Consider the following 16,263-nt stretch of genomic DNA (forward strand, 5'->3'; position numbering starts at 1 on the left):
CTCTCTGAATGGCGTGTTTGCGATCTCACCACACGCGCGCGCCATCCCGCCATGTGGGTGGCATGCAATCACCATCATGGCCAACTACAGCAGGGCAAGAGGGGGCGTGTGCTGGCTCACAAACACAGCTTCACAGCCAGAGGAGCAGGAGGGGGTGTGGTTGGGGCAGACAGACTCAGCTCTGCAGCCAATCATAGCAGGGCGATTCAGGAGAAGAGGTGTTCAAGATGGAAGGACATAAAGACACACACCAGCCCGCTTGGAAATTGCTATTATAGATTAAAAAGTGGAGACTAAGCACAACCTAAAGTGACAGTGATTAAATTTTGGCAGTGGTGGAGAGTAACATGCGGTCATGACCGGTTGTAACCTAGTCAACATCTGAAAGTAACAAGGAACACTACTTCTTACTACTAAAAACCTAACATTAAGATTCACCATCACACAGAACCCAACATTTTTTGCCCCCTCTAAAGTGGGGGGCTTTGTCAGGGGTTCAAATAAAGTACAAAGAGTGCAAGAGTGGCTGTAAACTGTATCTACAAAATGGTCACACAAAAGGTAGCTTGTGAGCTAAAAGATTAAGCTAGCTACTTTCTGTGTGACTATTACTGTATGTAGATATTGTTTACAGCACTTGCACTTTAGCACACTTTGCACTTTATATTTGTACCCTTGACAAAGCCCCCCATTTCAGAGGGGACAAAAAAATGTCCCATCTAAATCCACTTCGCTTCAGTGATAGATTGTGGTAGATTGTCTGAGCTGTGCGCAAGCTGTGGGCATTTTTCTCTGACTCACTCTGCCTCCTCCCTTTTCCAGAGCAATAGAACGCGCTGCTAGCCTGTTGCGCACGCAATGCGATCTTTCCCCTCCATTGTGCTGCAATCCTGCTTTTACTGTATTTACACTGCAACTAGCCTTCAGGTCTTGGAGAGGAGCAGGTCAATGACATCTGCAGGACCTTTCTATTATTTGGGAAGGCTTACTATATCCCAGGCAACACTTAACTGGGAGGATCTTCAGTTTAATCTCCAGTAACGGCTCTTGCCATCAGCTAGGAAAGGCTCACTGGTGTCTCTGGCTAGCTCTCCAGGACAACCCCCCCCCCCCTATTTTTTATCTAACTGGGAGTGTAGGATTATTTGTTTATTTTTAGCCAAATCTCACCTATCTTCCTAAAGTCAGGTCAAAAATGTATTCACTGCCAAAAAGTCATTCTTAAGGCTCATACACACATCAGACCATAGTCTTTTGAAAATGAAAGATCACAGACCAATTTTACCCCCTTCCATGTAGTATGAGAGCCATACCTACACAGTCTATTCTATGGAGCTGAACTCCCCATCAGATAGAAATCTTTGTAAGATGCTGCACACACAGATGCTGTACAGACACAAAGGATCAGTATCTGCAAAAGAGCTGTTCCTGCAAAATGCATTCATAGTCTATGATATCTGCAGATCCTCATACACACCTTGTTTAACAGACATTCATCTGCAGATCAGATCCACCAGGATGGATTTTCAGATCTGCAGATTATTGTCTGATCTGCAGATGAATGTCAGTTAAACAAGGTGTGTATGATGATCTGCAGATCTCATAGACTATGAATGCAATTTGCAGGAACGGATCTTTGGCAGGAACAGAACTTTTGCAGATACTGATCTTTTGTGTCTGTACAGCATCTGTGTGTGCAGCATCTTGCAAAGATTTTTTTCTGATGGGGAGTTCAGCTCCATAGAATAGACTGTGTAGGTATGGCAATCATACTACATGAAGGGGGTAAAATTGGTCTGTGATCTTTCATTTTCAAAAGACTATGGTCTGATGTGTGTATGTGGCCTTACTTATTTTTGTACCAGTCCGAAGAATAACAAAGTAAGGGTGCATACACACATCAGACAATAGTCTTTGGAAAATGAAAGATCGCAGACCAATTTTACCCCCTTCCATGTAGTATGAGAGCCATACCTACACAGTCTATTCTATGGAGCTGAACTCCCCATCAGATAGAAATCTTTGCAAGATGCTGCACACAAAGATGCTGTACACATTCAAAAGATCAGTATCTGCAAAAGATCTGTTCCTGCAAAAGATCCATTCCTCCAAAATGCATTCATAGTCTATGATATCTGCAGATCTTCATACACACCTTGTTTAACAGACATTAATTTGCAGATCAGATCCACCAGGATGGATCTTCAGATCTGCATCTAACTACCTGATGGGGAGTTCAGCTCAATAGAATAGACTGTGTAGGTATGGCTCTCATACTACATGAAGGGTGGTAAGATTGGTCTGTGATCTTTCATTTTCCAAAGACTATAGTCTGATGTGTGTATGAGCCTATAGTTTAAGCATACAAGTTGTGTGTAGTGATGAGCAGAAATTACGCCTATGCATAATTACACATTTTAATTCGCAATTACGTACCATAATCGTTATGCAAAATTTCAGGGAAAAGCGTAATTCATTTCATAGTTGATTGTAAGCATTAATAATTATGCATGAATTTAAGCATAATTTACAAGTTATTTTGTACCGACTGCTGATGAATATTAAAGCTATTGCTATTGCTTTCCAAATTACTATATATGTTAGGGCCCATTTCCACTAGACGCATTGCTATGGAGAAACCACTCTGCATCGCAACGCAAGAAAACTGCAACCAATTCATGTCAATGGAGTAGTTTCTACTGATGCGAATGTACCTATGTGATATGGCGTGATGCAACACGGGGGAAATTATGAATAGCATGCTGCAGTTTTCCACAGCATGCATACGAGTCCCCGACAGGAAGCCACATGATGCCGCATCTGGTTGTATGGAAGATAACCAGATAACTTGCGGAGGGATACGAGGCGATGAGGAGATCGCCTTGCATCCTAAACTCCAGTGGAAATGGGCCCTAAAGGAGAATAATGGGTACAAGTTAAAAAAAGATTTGTTCAAAAAGACTGTAGTTTTTGAGAAAATCGAAATGAAATGAGAAATACAAAGAAAAATGTTTTTTAAACTAATTTTTCTGAGTTAAAAAAAAACATTTTTCTTTGCATTTTTCTCAAAAACTACAAGGTCTTTTTGAAAAATATTTTTTTGAGTTCTATCTGCTGTTCTCCTTAACATATGCAATGTAATAGTGGTAGCAATAGCATGTAGGGGTGCTTTGCTATTCATTGCCAAAGTTGGCACAAAATTATGTGTTAATTCATGTGTAATTTTGCATCCTATACAATAAAATGCAAGTGTCCCTGCGTCATCAACTGAATGGTTGTGTGTCCCTGGCTTTTTTGTACTGAGCATGTGCGCAGCCAGGGTAGTTAGGACATAGGTCCAGATCTGACAGTTTGCTGTGTGTGGTTCACAGAGGTTCTCATTGCATTGTGGGAAATAACAGCTTTTTCCAACTGCCAAGCAAGCAGCTCCCTGTGTGCATATACTTCAGACAGTGGTGGGGAACGAGCAAGCGGGATGTGTATGTGCGCGCATTGCGGGGGGTAGCGACTGTGACTTAGCGCCCATTTTTTAATGGGCGGGCCTTTTTACTAGTAATATAATGTCAATTGAATTAACAATTTGTAATTATGTATAGGCGTAATTGCAAAAATGTATGTGTTATTTTGCGTAATCAAAATTAGCTGATTGCGATCATCACTAGTTGTGTGGGGGATTGCAATTGGGATACAGCCTGTATTTGGAAGAGCTGCCAGTTTCCTGTTGTACAAAAATGTCAGTCTATTTATGGCTTTGAATTCAATTTATTTAGATTAGAGTTTAGTGGCAGTGCATAGCTTTGCATCTGATTTTGTATTCAAGGAGTAGAGGTGTAGCGAACGGTTCGCCGGCGAATGATTCCAGGCAAATTTTGGTGGTTCGCGTTCGCCAAGAAAAGGCGAACTTTTGCGGAAGTTCGATTCGCCCCATAATGCACTATGAGGGTCAACTTTGACCCTCTGCATCACAGTCAGCAGGCACATTGTAGCCAATCAGGCTACACTAAGCCCTGGAGCCCCACCCCCCCTTATATAAGGCAGCCTCCGGCTGCCTGCTATTAGACAGACTTAGGCGAGCTGCTGAAGATTGTTCTCCTAGGGAAAGATTAGTTAGGTTCTTGGCTACTTAGCTTGCTCCTGGCTGATTATTATTGCTTTAATAGCACCCCTCCACAGCTCTTTTCAGAGCTAATCCTGTACTTTTTTTTTTTCTGTGTGTCAAACTGACACTTTTGTTGCATACACAGCCTTGCTATAATTCATACTGTGTGTGCCACTGCCAGCAGCCCAGCACATTCAGTGACTACCTGTGTGTGTGACTGGGAGCTGCACAGTGTACTACCCAGTACTACATATACCTACTAGTACCTGTTGTGTTTACTTAACCCACCTCATCACTGCATATACCTAGCTTTGTGTTGAGTTAACCCAGCTCACTGCATCTAACTACCTGTTGTGTTGAGTGAACCCAGCTCACTGCATATAACTACCTTTACTGTTCAGTGAACCCACCTCACTGCATATAACTACCTTTTGTGTTGAGTGAACACACCTCACTGCATATAACTACCTTTACTGTTCAGTGAACCTAGCTCACTGCATATAACTACCTTTTGTGTTGAGTGAACCCACCTCACTGCATCTAACTACCTTTACTGTTGAGTGAACCCAGCTCACTGCATATAACTACCTGTTGTGTTGAGTGAACCCAGATCACTGCATATACCTAGCTTTGTGTTGAGTGAACCCAGCTCACTGCATCTAACTACCTGTTGTGTTCAGTGAACCCACCTCACTGCATATAACTACCTTTATTGTTCAGTGAACCCACCTCACTGCATCTAACTACCTTTATTGTTGAGTGAACCCACCTCACTGCATATAACTACCTTTACTGTTCAGTGAACCCACCTCACTGCATATAGCTGAAAGGAGTGGTTACTATTAAAGTCAGGCCACGGCCTAGTCAGATTTCAGATGCTTCAGATTACTTAGGTTCCTGGCGCCAGGACATAAAAGGGTTAACAAGATACACACACACACACACACACGCACGCACGCACGCACGCACGCACGCACGCACGCACGCACGCACACACACACACACACACACACACACACACACACACACACACCTGCTTTATGCTGATTATCCTTGTCCTTATATGCTACAGAATACAGGGTTTGCTCATGCGCAGTATATCACCATAATTACAGAAAGTCATGTGATTTACAAGAAATAACAAAGTTCAATTATCAAGGGGAAAAAATGATATTTATGACCATACAGGTGTCCACATTGGGGACACATTGGGGATTTGCCCAGAAAGGGGAATTTGACTATTCTTGGTTTCATACAGCCAGCTTTTCCTGCACAGATGTGAGAGATGTGAGGCTGACTGTTCTGAAGACATTCTAATATCAAACTGATTAAATACATACATGTATTATACGTGTATATGAAATTGATCTATATACTAATATATATACATACACATACATATATACCTACACATCCTTTCACCTTTATTGTTCAGTGAAACCACCTCACTGCATCTAACTACCTTTACTGTTGAGTGAACCCAGCTCACTGCATATAACTACCTGTTGTGTTGAGTGAACCCAGCTCACTGCATATAACTACCTTTACTGTTCAGTGAACCCACCTCACTGCATCTAACTACCTTTTGTGTTGAGTGAACCCACCTCACTGCATCCAACTACCTTTATTGTTGAGTGAACTCACCTCACTGCATATACCTAGCATCCCCCCGAGATGGACAAACCAGGTAGAGGAAGAGGTAGAGGCAGACCCAGAGGAAGGCCACCTGGCACCAGCAGGTCTGTGCGAGGTGGTGTTGCTGTGATTTAGTGCGGACCTGGCCCAAAGTACAGTGCTCAGAAGAAGGCACGTGCCATCACTTCCCAAAATTGTGAGGACGTGGTTGAGTATTTAACACAGAACACCTCATCTCCCGCAGCCAGTGCCACCAGCGCTAGTACAAGCACCACATCCGCTGCATTTGACACTTCGCAGGAGTTATTTAGTGGTGGTGAAATCACTGATTCACAGACACTACTGCAACAACAAAAAGAAGGCGCAGGTACACCACCTCATACGTCAGAGTTAGGTGGCGATAGTATGGACGTAACGTGTGAGGAGGGGGATGATGAACCACCTGATGTTGGTGCAGTTGTGGAGGTGTCTGAGGAAAGTGAAGCTGGGCTGGAGGATTATGATGACGATTATACGGATGCGACGTATGTTCCCAATAGAGGAGATGACCAGGAGGACAGTTCAGAGGGGGAGTCAGAGAGGAGTAGGAGGAGACGAGTCCATGATAGAAGCAGCAGGAGCTCGTCCTCAGAAACAGCTGGGGGCAGTGTCCAGCGCCATGTATCACCAGCTATGGACACCCAGGCAACGTCAGCTGCTGATGCCACCGTAGCACCATCACCCCAGGGGGGCTCCGCGGTTTGGAAATTTTTTAACATGTGTGTCTCAGATCGGAGCAAAGCCATCTGTTGTCTCTGCCAGCAAAAATTGTGCCGTGGAAAAGCCAACTCTCACGTCGGGACAAGTGCCTTACGAAGGCACCTGGAGAAAAGGCACAAATGGCTATGGCAAGAACACCTGAGGAAAAGCAGCACCCAAAAGACAAGCCACCCTCCTTCTCCTCTTCCTCCTTCAGGTGCATCATCTTCTTCAGCCGCTTTCTCTCTTGCACCTTCACTGCCGCCACCCTCCACACCGACTCTGCCCTTGAGTGGTTCCTTCTCCTCTGCCCACAGCAGTAGCCAGGTGTCCGTAAAGGAAGTATTTGAGCGTAAGAAGCAAATGTCTGCCAGTCACCCTTCTGCCCGGCGTCTGACAGCTGGCGTGGCGGAACTATTAGCTCACCAGCTATTACCATACAAGCTGGTGGAGTCAGAGGCTTTCCGTAAATTTGTGGCCATTGGGACACCGCAGTGGAAGATACCAGGCTGATATTATTTTTCACAAAAGGCCATACCCAAACTCTACCGTGCAGTTGAGAGGCAAGTGGTGTCATCTATTGCGAAGAGCGTTGGGTCAAGGGTCCACCTGACCATGGATGCCTGGTCTGCCAAGCATGGGCAGGGCCGCTACATTATGTACACAGCCCATTGGGTCAACCTGGTGACCGATGGCAGCATGCAGGGGGTACGTGGCTGCGCAGCGGACCAACTTGTGACACCTCCATGGCTTGCAGGCAGACCTGCTGCCACCTCCTCTCCGCCTGCTACATCCTCTTCGCTGTCGTCATCCTCCTCCTCCTCGGCTGGTGCCGTGATCTCCTCTCCAGCATGTCTTGCCTCAAAGCGGAGAGTCACACTGGAGCAGCTCTCCTGGCTGCTCTTAACAAACAGGTGGAGCAATGGCTGACTCCGGACTAGCTGGAGATCGGCAACGTGGTGTGTGACAACGGCAGCAATCTCATTTCCGCGTTGAATCTGGTCGTGCAAAGATTTATGTCCAAGTACCCAGGCTTAGAGTAGGTCCTGAAGCAGGCCAGTAAGTTGTGTGGGCATTTCAGGCGGTCTTACACGGCCATGGCACGCTTTGCGGACATTCAGCAGTGAAACAACTTGCCGGTGAGACGCCTCATTTGCGATAGCCCGACTCGCTGGAATTCCACCCTGCTCATGTTCTCTCGCCTGCTAGACCAGGAGAAAGCCGTCACCCAGTACCTGTACAATTACAGTAGAAGGACACAATCTGGGAAGATGGGGATGTTGTGGCCCAACAACTGGACACTGATGCGAAATGCATGCAGGATCATGCAGCCCTTTGAGGAGGTGACCAAACTGGTGAGTCGCGCTGAGGGCACCATCAGCGACTTGATCACCTACGCTTACTTCCTGGAGTGTGCCGTGCGTAGAGTGGTGGATAAAGCTGTGGAGGAGCGTGAACGAGAACAGTTATGGCAGGAGGAGTCGTGGGAGCAATTTTCATCCGAACCAGATGGTTCCTCAACACCTGCGGCAGCACAGAGGGGGAGGAGGAGGAAGAAGAGGAGTCGTGTGGGGAAGGAGATGAGTCATACTCGGATGATGATGATGATGAGGAAGGTGTTTCTGTGGAGGAGGAAGAGGCGGCGGAAGAAGAACAACCGCAGCAGCCGTCACAGGGGGCTTCTGCTGCTCCAGGTTCCTGTGGTATTGTTCGTGGCTGGGGGGAGGAAGAGGAGTTGCGTGCCATCACTGAGGAAGAGCAAGAGGAGATAGAGAGTACGTCTGCATCCAGCTTTGTGCAGGTGGCCTCTTTCATGTTGTCCAGCCTGTTGAGGGACCCCCGTATCAAAAAACTCAAGGGGAATGACCTGTACTGGGTGGCCACGCTACTAGACCCTCGGTACAGGCACAAAGTGGCGGACCTGTTACCAAAGAACTCAACAGAAGGCGGAAAGGATGCAGCACTTGCAGAACAAGCTCGCAATGATGCTTTACAATGCGTTTAAGGGTGATGTGACAGCACAACGCAATCAAGGTACCACTGGCAGTAATCCTCCTCCTCCCAAGTCCACGCAGGCAAGGACAGGACACTCCAGCGATCTCAGGGTGATGTCGGACATGCAGACATTCTTTAGTCCAACGCCTCACCATAGCCCTTCCAGATCCACCCTCCACCAACGCCTGGACCGGCAGGTAGCCGACTACCTGGCCTTGAGTGTGGATGTAGACACTGCGAGCAGCGACGATGAACCCTTCAACTACTGGTTGCGCAGGCTTGACCTGTGGCCAGAGCTGTCCCAATTTGCCATCCAACTTCTCTCTTGCCCTGCCGCAAGCGTCCTGTCAGAAAGGACCTTCAGTGCAGCTGGAGGCATTGTCACTGAGAACAGAAGTCGCCTAAGTCACGACAGTGTTCAGTACCTGACCCTTATCAAAATAAATGAGGCATGGATCCCGGAGGGCTGCTGCACGACCGAAGACTAAGTCAGTCCCCACACACAGCATCTCTGCCTGCAGGCCGCTTGCCTTCTCCGCCACCACCAACAGGGTCCAGGACTCTAGGCGGATTCCTGAATTTTATACTAATTTTTCTGGTGCGTGTACATGCCTGCCTAATTTTTCTGGCTGCACTGCGGGCGGCTGCAACAAAAAAACAAAAGGCATGTACATGTGCCCATACCCCTTCATGATCATTGCCTTGCCGCAGTGAAGGGGCTTGCGTATCACAATGAAGCAATGACCGCCGGCTATTTGAGTGTCTCGGGTGGGGGTGGCACACAAAAGATAATAAAGTCGTTGCTTCATTGTGGTCAGACCAAATTTGATCAGCTGGACAGTCACTGTTGTTCTATCATTGAGCTACCACAGCCCGACGACCATATGGACTGGAAAACCGCCACGGGCCTACACTCTGGCTATGTTGCGCACCAGTCCAGCACGGCCGTCACTACGCAAACAGCTGTTTGCGGTGCGTTACACAGTGAGTTTGGTGTGTCAGTGTGAAGCAGTACTCTAATTACACTCCCTGATTGATGTATACACATGCAAGATGTTTGAAAGCACTTTAGGCCTTCAATTTAGCATTCAATGTGATTTCTGCCCTTAAAACGCTGCTTTGCGTGAAATACAGATTTTTCCCAGGTCCATCTTCATTCCTCATTATAACATCATGTTCCCAACAAATGTGGAGGGGATACTGTACACCATATGAAAGGCCCATCTCCATTCCTCAGTATAACATCAGTACCAACAAATGAGGAGAGGATAATGTACACCATATGAAAGGCCCATCTCCATTCCTCACCATAACATCATAGTGCCAACATATGAGGATGGGATACTGTACACCATTTGAAAGGCCCATCTCCATTCCTCAGTATAACATCATAGCACCAACAAATGAGGAGGAGATACTGTACACCATATGAAAGGCCCATCTCCATTCCTCAGTATAACATCATAGTACCAACAAATGAGGAGGAGATACTGTACACCATATGAAAAGCCCATCTCCATTCCTCAGTATAACATCATAGTACCAACAAATGAGGAGGAGATACTGTACACCATATGAGAGGCCCATCTCCATTCCTCAGTATAACATAATAGTACCATCAAATGAGGAGGAGATACTATGCAATCGAACAGAGGCACCCAAAAAATAAAAGTAGCTAAAAATGTTAAAAGCTAGAGGAGGCAGTGGTGGACTTACCTCCTTCAAGTAGGCACAAGATTGTTGTACAGGGTGGGCCATTTTTATGGATACACCTTAATAAAATGGGAATGGTTGGTGATATTAACTTCCTGTTTGTGGCACATTAGTATATGTGAGGTGGGAAACTTTTCAAGATGGGTGGTGACCATGGCGGCCATTTTGAAGTTGGCCATTTTGAATCCAACTTTTGTTTTTTCAATAGAAAGAGGGTCATGTAAAACATCAAACTCATTGGGAATTTCACAAGAAAAACAATGGTGTGCTTGGTTTTAACGTAACTTTATTCTTTCATGAGTTATTTACAAGTTTCTGACCACTTTTAAAATGTGTTCAATGTGCTGCCCATTGTGTTGGATTGTCAATGCAACCCTCTTCTGCCAATCTTCATACACTGATAGCAACACCGCAGGAGAAATGCTTCCAGTAGCTGTAGTTTCAGGTGCTGCACATCTCATATTTTCACAGCATAGACAATTGCCTTCAGATGACCCCAAAGATAAAAGTCTAAGGGGGTCAGTTCGGGAGACCTTGGGGGCCATTCAACTGGCCCACGATGACCAATCCGCTTTCCAGGAAACTGTTCATCTAGGAATGCTCGGACCTAACACCCATAATGTGGTGGTGCACCATCTTGTTGGAAAAACTCAGGGAACGTGCCAGCTTCAGTGCATAAAGAGGGAAACACATCATCATGTAGCAATTTTGCATATCCAGTGGCTTTGAGGTTTCCATTGATGAAGAATGGCCCACTATCTTTGTACCCCATATACCACACCATACCATCAATGTTTTGGTTCCAACAGTCTTGGAGGGATCTATCCAATGTGGGTTAGTGTCAGACCAATAGCAGTGGTTTTGTTTGTTAACTTCACCATTCACATAAAAGTTTGCCTCATCACTGAACAAAATCTTCTGCGTAAACTGAGGATCCTGTTCCAATTTTTGTTTTGCTCATTCTGCAAATTCAGTGCCCCGATCTGTGTCAGCCTCGTTGAGATGCTGCAGTAGCTGGAGTTTTCAAGGGTGCCATTTGTGAGTAGCTAATATCCGCCGAAGGGATGTTCGACTAATGCCACTCTCCAGTGACATGCAGCGAGTGCTACGCTGTGAGCTCTTGCTGAATGAAGCTAGGACAGCTACTGATGTTTTTTTCATTAGTGACAGATTTCATGCGTCCAAATTTTAGCAAATCCAACACTGAACCAGTTTCACGAAACTTAGCAGTTTGCTAACTGTAGCATGGGAGATGGGTGGTCTTGTAGGGTGTCGTGCATTGAAATCTGCTGCAATGACCGGGTTACTGCGTTCACCAGACATCAACACAATTTCTATCCGCTCCTCACGTGTTAATCTCGGCGACATGTCAATGGCTGTAAACAAAGAGAAACTTGGAAATAACTCATGAAAGAATAAAGTTATGTTAAAACCAAGCACACCATTGTTTTTCTAGTGAAATTCCCAATAAGACTGATGTGTCACATGACCCTCTTCCTATTGAAAAAACAAAAGTTGGATTCAAATTGGCCACCGCCATGGTCACCACCCATCTTGAAAAGGTTTCCCCCTCACATATACTAATGTGCCACAAACAGGACGTTAATATCATCAACCATTACCATTTTATTAAGGTGTATCCATATAAATGGCCCACCCTGTACAACAATCTTGTGCCTACTTGAAGGAGGTAAGTCCACCACTGCCTCCTCTAGCTTTTAACATTTTTAGCTACTTTTATTTTTTGGGTGCCTCTGTTTGATTGCATAGTATCTCCTCCTCATTTGTTGGTGCTATGATGTTATACTGAGGAAAGGAGATGGACCTTTCATGTGGTGTACAGTATCGCCTCCTCATTTGTTGGTACTATGATGTTATACTGAGGAATGGAGATGGGCCTTTCATATGGTGTACAGTATCTCCTCCTCATTTGTTGGTACTATGATGTTATACTGAGGAATGGAGATGGACCTTTCATATGGTGTACAGTATCTCCTCCTCATTTGTTGTGAACATGATGTTATACTGAGGAATGGAGATGGACCTTTCATATGGTGTACAGTATCTCCTATCTCCTCCTTATTTGTTGGTGCTATGATGTTATACTGAGGAATGGAGATGGGCCTTTCATATGGTGTACAGTATCTCCCTCTCATTTGTTGGTACTATGCCGTTATACTGAGGAATGGAGATGAGCCTTTCATATGGTGTACAGTATCTCCTCCTCATTTGTTGACACTATGATGTTATACTGAGGAATGGAGATGGGCCTTTCATATGGTGTACAGTATCTCCTCCTCATTTGTTGGCACTATGATGTTATACTGAGGAATGGAGATGGGCCTTTCATATGGTGTACAGTATCTCCTCCTCATTTGTTGGCACTATGTTATACTGAGGAATGGAGATGGGCTTTTCATATGGTGTACAGTATCTCCCCCTCATTTGTTGGTACTATGATGTTATACTGAGGAATGGAGATGGGCCTTTCATATGGTGTATGTTATCATTTAAGTAGGCCTCAGTTATCTGGACTGAGGTTTAGGTAAAAGGCTTGTTCGCAGAGTATACCTTTAAATAGAGGTTTTCGTGATGCAGGCAGAAGCATCTCAGTGTCTGCTTGAAGCAGATGATACAAGCAGATACTGAGAAGATGTTCCTAGTCCAAGGTCTTAGGCCTACACTGCCCCAGACAAATGGACTACGGGAACAATCAACATAGGCCATATTTATAAAACAGAACATTCCTGTATGTAAGTGAAAGTGGTCATGGAATATTAATCGAGTAGGTGTGTGGTGTGTGTCCTGACATCATAAGGGATCTGAACCAATCATAGATTGCTTAGATGATGTCAGAATTTAACTATTTGATTTTCATATAAAGGGGGAGCACGGAGGGAAAAGGGTACTGTACTCTACTTTCCAGCTATCCGGCTCTCTAGGCTTCCTAGTTAGAATACTAGCTTCCTGTATGTATGCTGTAAATATATGTGATGTGCATAGGACATAGGAAAGACTATTTATACTTTGAAGAAATCAAACTGTAACACAAGATGCTTAATAAACCCCTTTGAAAGGTGAAGAAGGCTGTCTCCGGTCTATCTCCTGTATGCTGTCGCTGTGAGTTGCAGCTCTGATGAGTTGCTGGTGCCGGATCTAAAGGTGATTTATTACAGTGTACAGTATCTCCCCCTCATTTGTTGGTACTATGATGTTATACTGAGGAATGGAGATGGGCCTCTCATATGGTGTACAGTATCTCCTCCTCATTTGTTGGTACTATGATGTTATACTGAGGAATTGGAGATGGGCTTCTCATATGGTGTACAGTATCTCCTCCTCATTTGTTGGTACTATGATGTTATACTGAGGAATGGAGATGGGCCTTTCATATGGTGTACAGTATCTGCTCCTCATTTGTTGGTACTATGATGTTATACTGAGGAATGGAGATGGGCCCCTCATATGGTGTACAGTATCTCCTCCTCATGTGTTGGTGCTATGATGTTATACTGAGGAATGGAGATGGGCCTCTCATATGGTGTACAGTATCTCCTCCTCATTTGTTGGTGCTATGATGTTATACTGAGGAATGGAGATGGGCCTCTCATATGGTGTACAGTATCTCCTCCTCATTTGTTGGTACTATGATGTTATACTGAGGAATGGAGATGGGCCTTTCATATGGTGTACAGTATCTCCTCCTCATGTGTTGGTGCTATGATGTTATACTGAGGAATGGAGATGGGCCTTTCATATGGTGTACAGTATCTCCTCCTCATTTGTTGGTGCTATGATGTTATACTGAGGAATGGAGATGGGCCTCTCATATGGTGTACAGTATCTCCTCCTCATTTGTTGGTACTATGATGTTATACTGAGGAATGGAGATGGGCCTTTCATATGGTGTACAGTATCTCCGCCTTATTTGTTGGTACTATGATGTTATACTGAGGAATGGAGATGGGCCTCTCATATGGTGTACAGTATCTCCTCCTCATTTGTTGGTGCAATGATGTTATACTGAGGAATGGAGATGGGTCTTTCATATGGTGTACAGTATCTCCGCCTTATTTGTTGGCACTATGATGTTATACTGGGGAATGGAGATGGACCTTTCATATGGTGTACAGTATCTCCGCCTCATTTGTTGGCACTATGATGAATATCACCAACCATTCCCATTTTATTAAGGTGTATCGATATAAATGGCCCACCCTGTATTTTACAACAATATAGTTTATTTATATACTTCCAGAGTCAGTGCAACGCATTTCATGGGCGTGATCCCGCTTCATCAAGCAATATAGATGGGTAAACAGCTGTGGGTCAGAGACATTTGGCTAAGTATGAGATGTATGGTAATGTAAAATAATTAATTTGCAATCAACAGATATTATTAAATTGGTTTGTAATAAATAAATAAGTGTGCTTGAACTGGCAATATGTGTGCAATATAACACGTGTGTGGGAAAGAATATAATACACGGGCTATGACAAAGAAGTGTATTGTAGGTGGGGGCAGTCCCCCATATGTGTCTTGTCTTGCCTTGAAGCATAGTTTTCTTGGCCCTTTTAGACTTTTTATTATGTTTTTAAACTTTTAATTCATTTTCCCCTCACATATGGGGGACTGCTCCCACCTACACCACACTTATTTATCGCAGCCTGTGTTTTATATTATTTCCCACACATGTGTTATATTACTCACATATTGCCAGTTCAAGCACACTTATTTATTTATTACAAACCAATTTAATAATATCTGTTGATTGCAATTCATTATTTTACAAGATTACTATGCATCTCATACTTAGCCAAATGTCTCAGACCCACAGCTGTTTACTCCTGTCTGTATTGCCTGATGAAGCGGGGTCAAGCCTGTGAAACGTGTTGCACTGACTCTGGGAGTATGTAAATAAACTATATTGTTGTAAAATACAGCAATCTTGTGTCTACTTGGAGGAGGTAATTCCACCACTGCCTCCTCTAACTTTTAACATTTTTAGCTACTTTTATCCTTTTGGCTCCTCTGTTTGATTGCATATTGTCTGAGTCCACCCTTGGTGGAGGGGTGCTACCCCTTATTCCTATCTACAGAGAGCAACTTCTTAATCCTGAATGGAGTCAGGTCTAATCTCCCCACCTGCTTTTACAGTGGTTGCCTATGTGGTAACCCTGGTTTGTGAGTATAATTATACTTACCTTCACTTTCTCCATCCTAATACCAGTACTTACTACACTATATTGGCCTCTCGATGTCCCATTTTTGTTTTGAGGAGGAGATATTGTACACCATATGCAAAGTCCATCTCCATTCCTCAGTATACCATCATAGTGCCAACATATGAAAGAATATGAAAATCATAGCACCAACTATCTGCTGTATACTCTTATATATGACTCTGGCTTCGTATTGGTCCATTTGTTCAAAACAATGGGAATCATGGGTGGAAAAATCAAAAAAATAAGCCCTCAGCAAAGTTTAGTATTTGAATTTCAGAACAAGCACTGCTATTGGCTCCTTCATATGTTGTGGTGGCCAGGAAGTACTTTGTGAATTGTTTGAACAGCCATAGTGGGCTGTGCGCATGCATGGTGCATTGCTGTTTTTGTTTGCTAAATGTGGAATCACCAGTTTTATTTTTGTTAAAGAATTAGCTTTCCCATGTTCTATAAATATTATTATTCCCTCACCAGATGGACGTTACATCAGGAACACACCAGAGCATCTTATCTCACCTCCAGATGATAATGCAGAAGATAATGGCATTGCACAATATTCTCCAGGAGGAAACCCCATTACTGGAAATACACATCACAGACTTTACCATGAGGACAGATCTCCGGATCCCTCTAACCTTGAGGAATCTGCCTACAGATCCCTTCCTGTTACACTAAGAAGCCAGTTAGCCTCTATTGCTACTTCACATACTATTATACCTACAGGTGATAATAAGAAATTTGCATGTTCTGAATGTGACAAGAGTTTTACAAGGAACTCATCTCTGGTTGTACATCAGAGAATTCACACTGGAGAGCAGCCCTTTTCATGTTCAGAGTGTGGGAAACAATTCATTTGT

At 44.3% G+C, this 16,263-nt stretch overlaps 1 protein-coding gene across 1 annotated transcript in view; it reads left to right on the top strand.

The window, feature by feature from the left end:
• Window positions 1-16,263, top strand: part of LOC137536886 (zinc finger protein 208-like) — a 72,675-nt gene that overhangs the window by 18,751 nt on the left and 37,661 nt on the right. Inside the window, exon 7 of the mRNA XM_068259068.1 lies at window positions 15,881-16,241. Within this exon, the coding sequence (XP_068115169.1) occupies window positions 15,881-16,241 (361 nt within the window). The remainder of the gene's footprint in view (window positions 1-15,880; window positions 16,242-16,263) is intronic.

Source organism: Hyperolius riggenbachi, chromosome 10 (assembly GCF_040937935.1).
Source record: "Hyperolius riggenbachi isolate aHypRig1 chromosome 10, aHypRig1.pri, whole genome shotgun sequence".
Taxonomy (NCBI): domain Eukaryota; kingdom Metazoa; phylum Chordata; class Amphibia; order Anura; family Hyperoliidae; genus Hyperolius; species Hyperolius riggenbachi.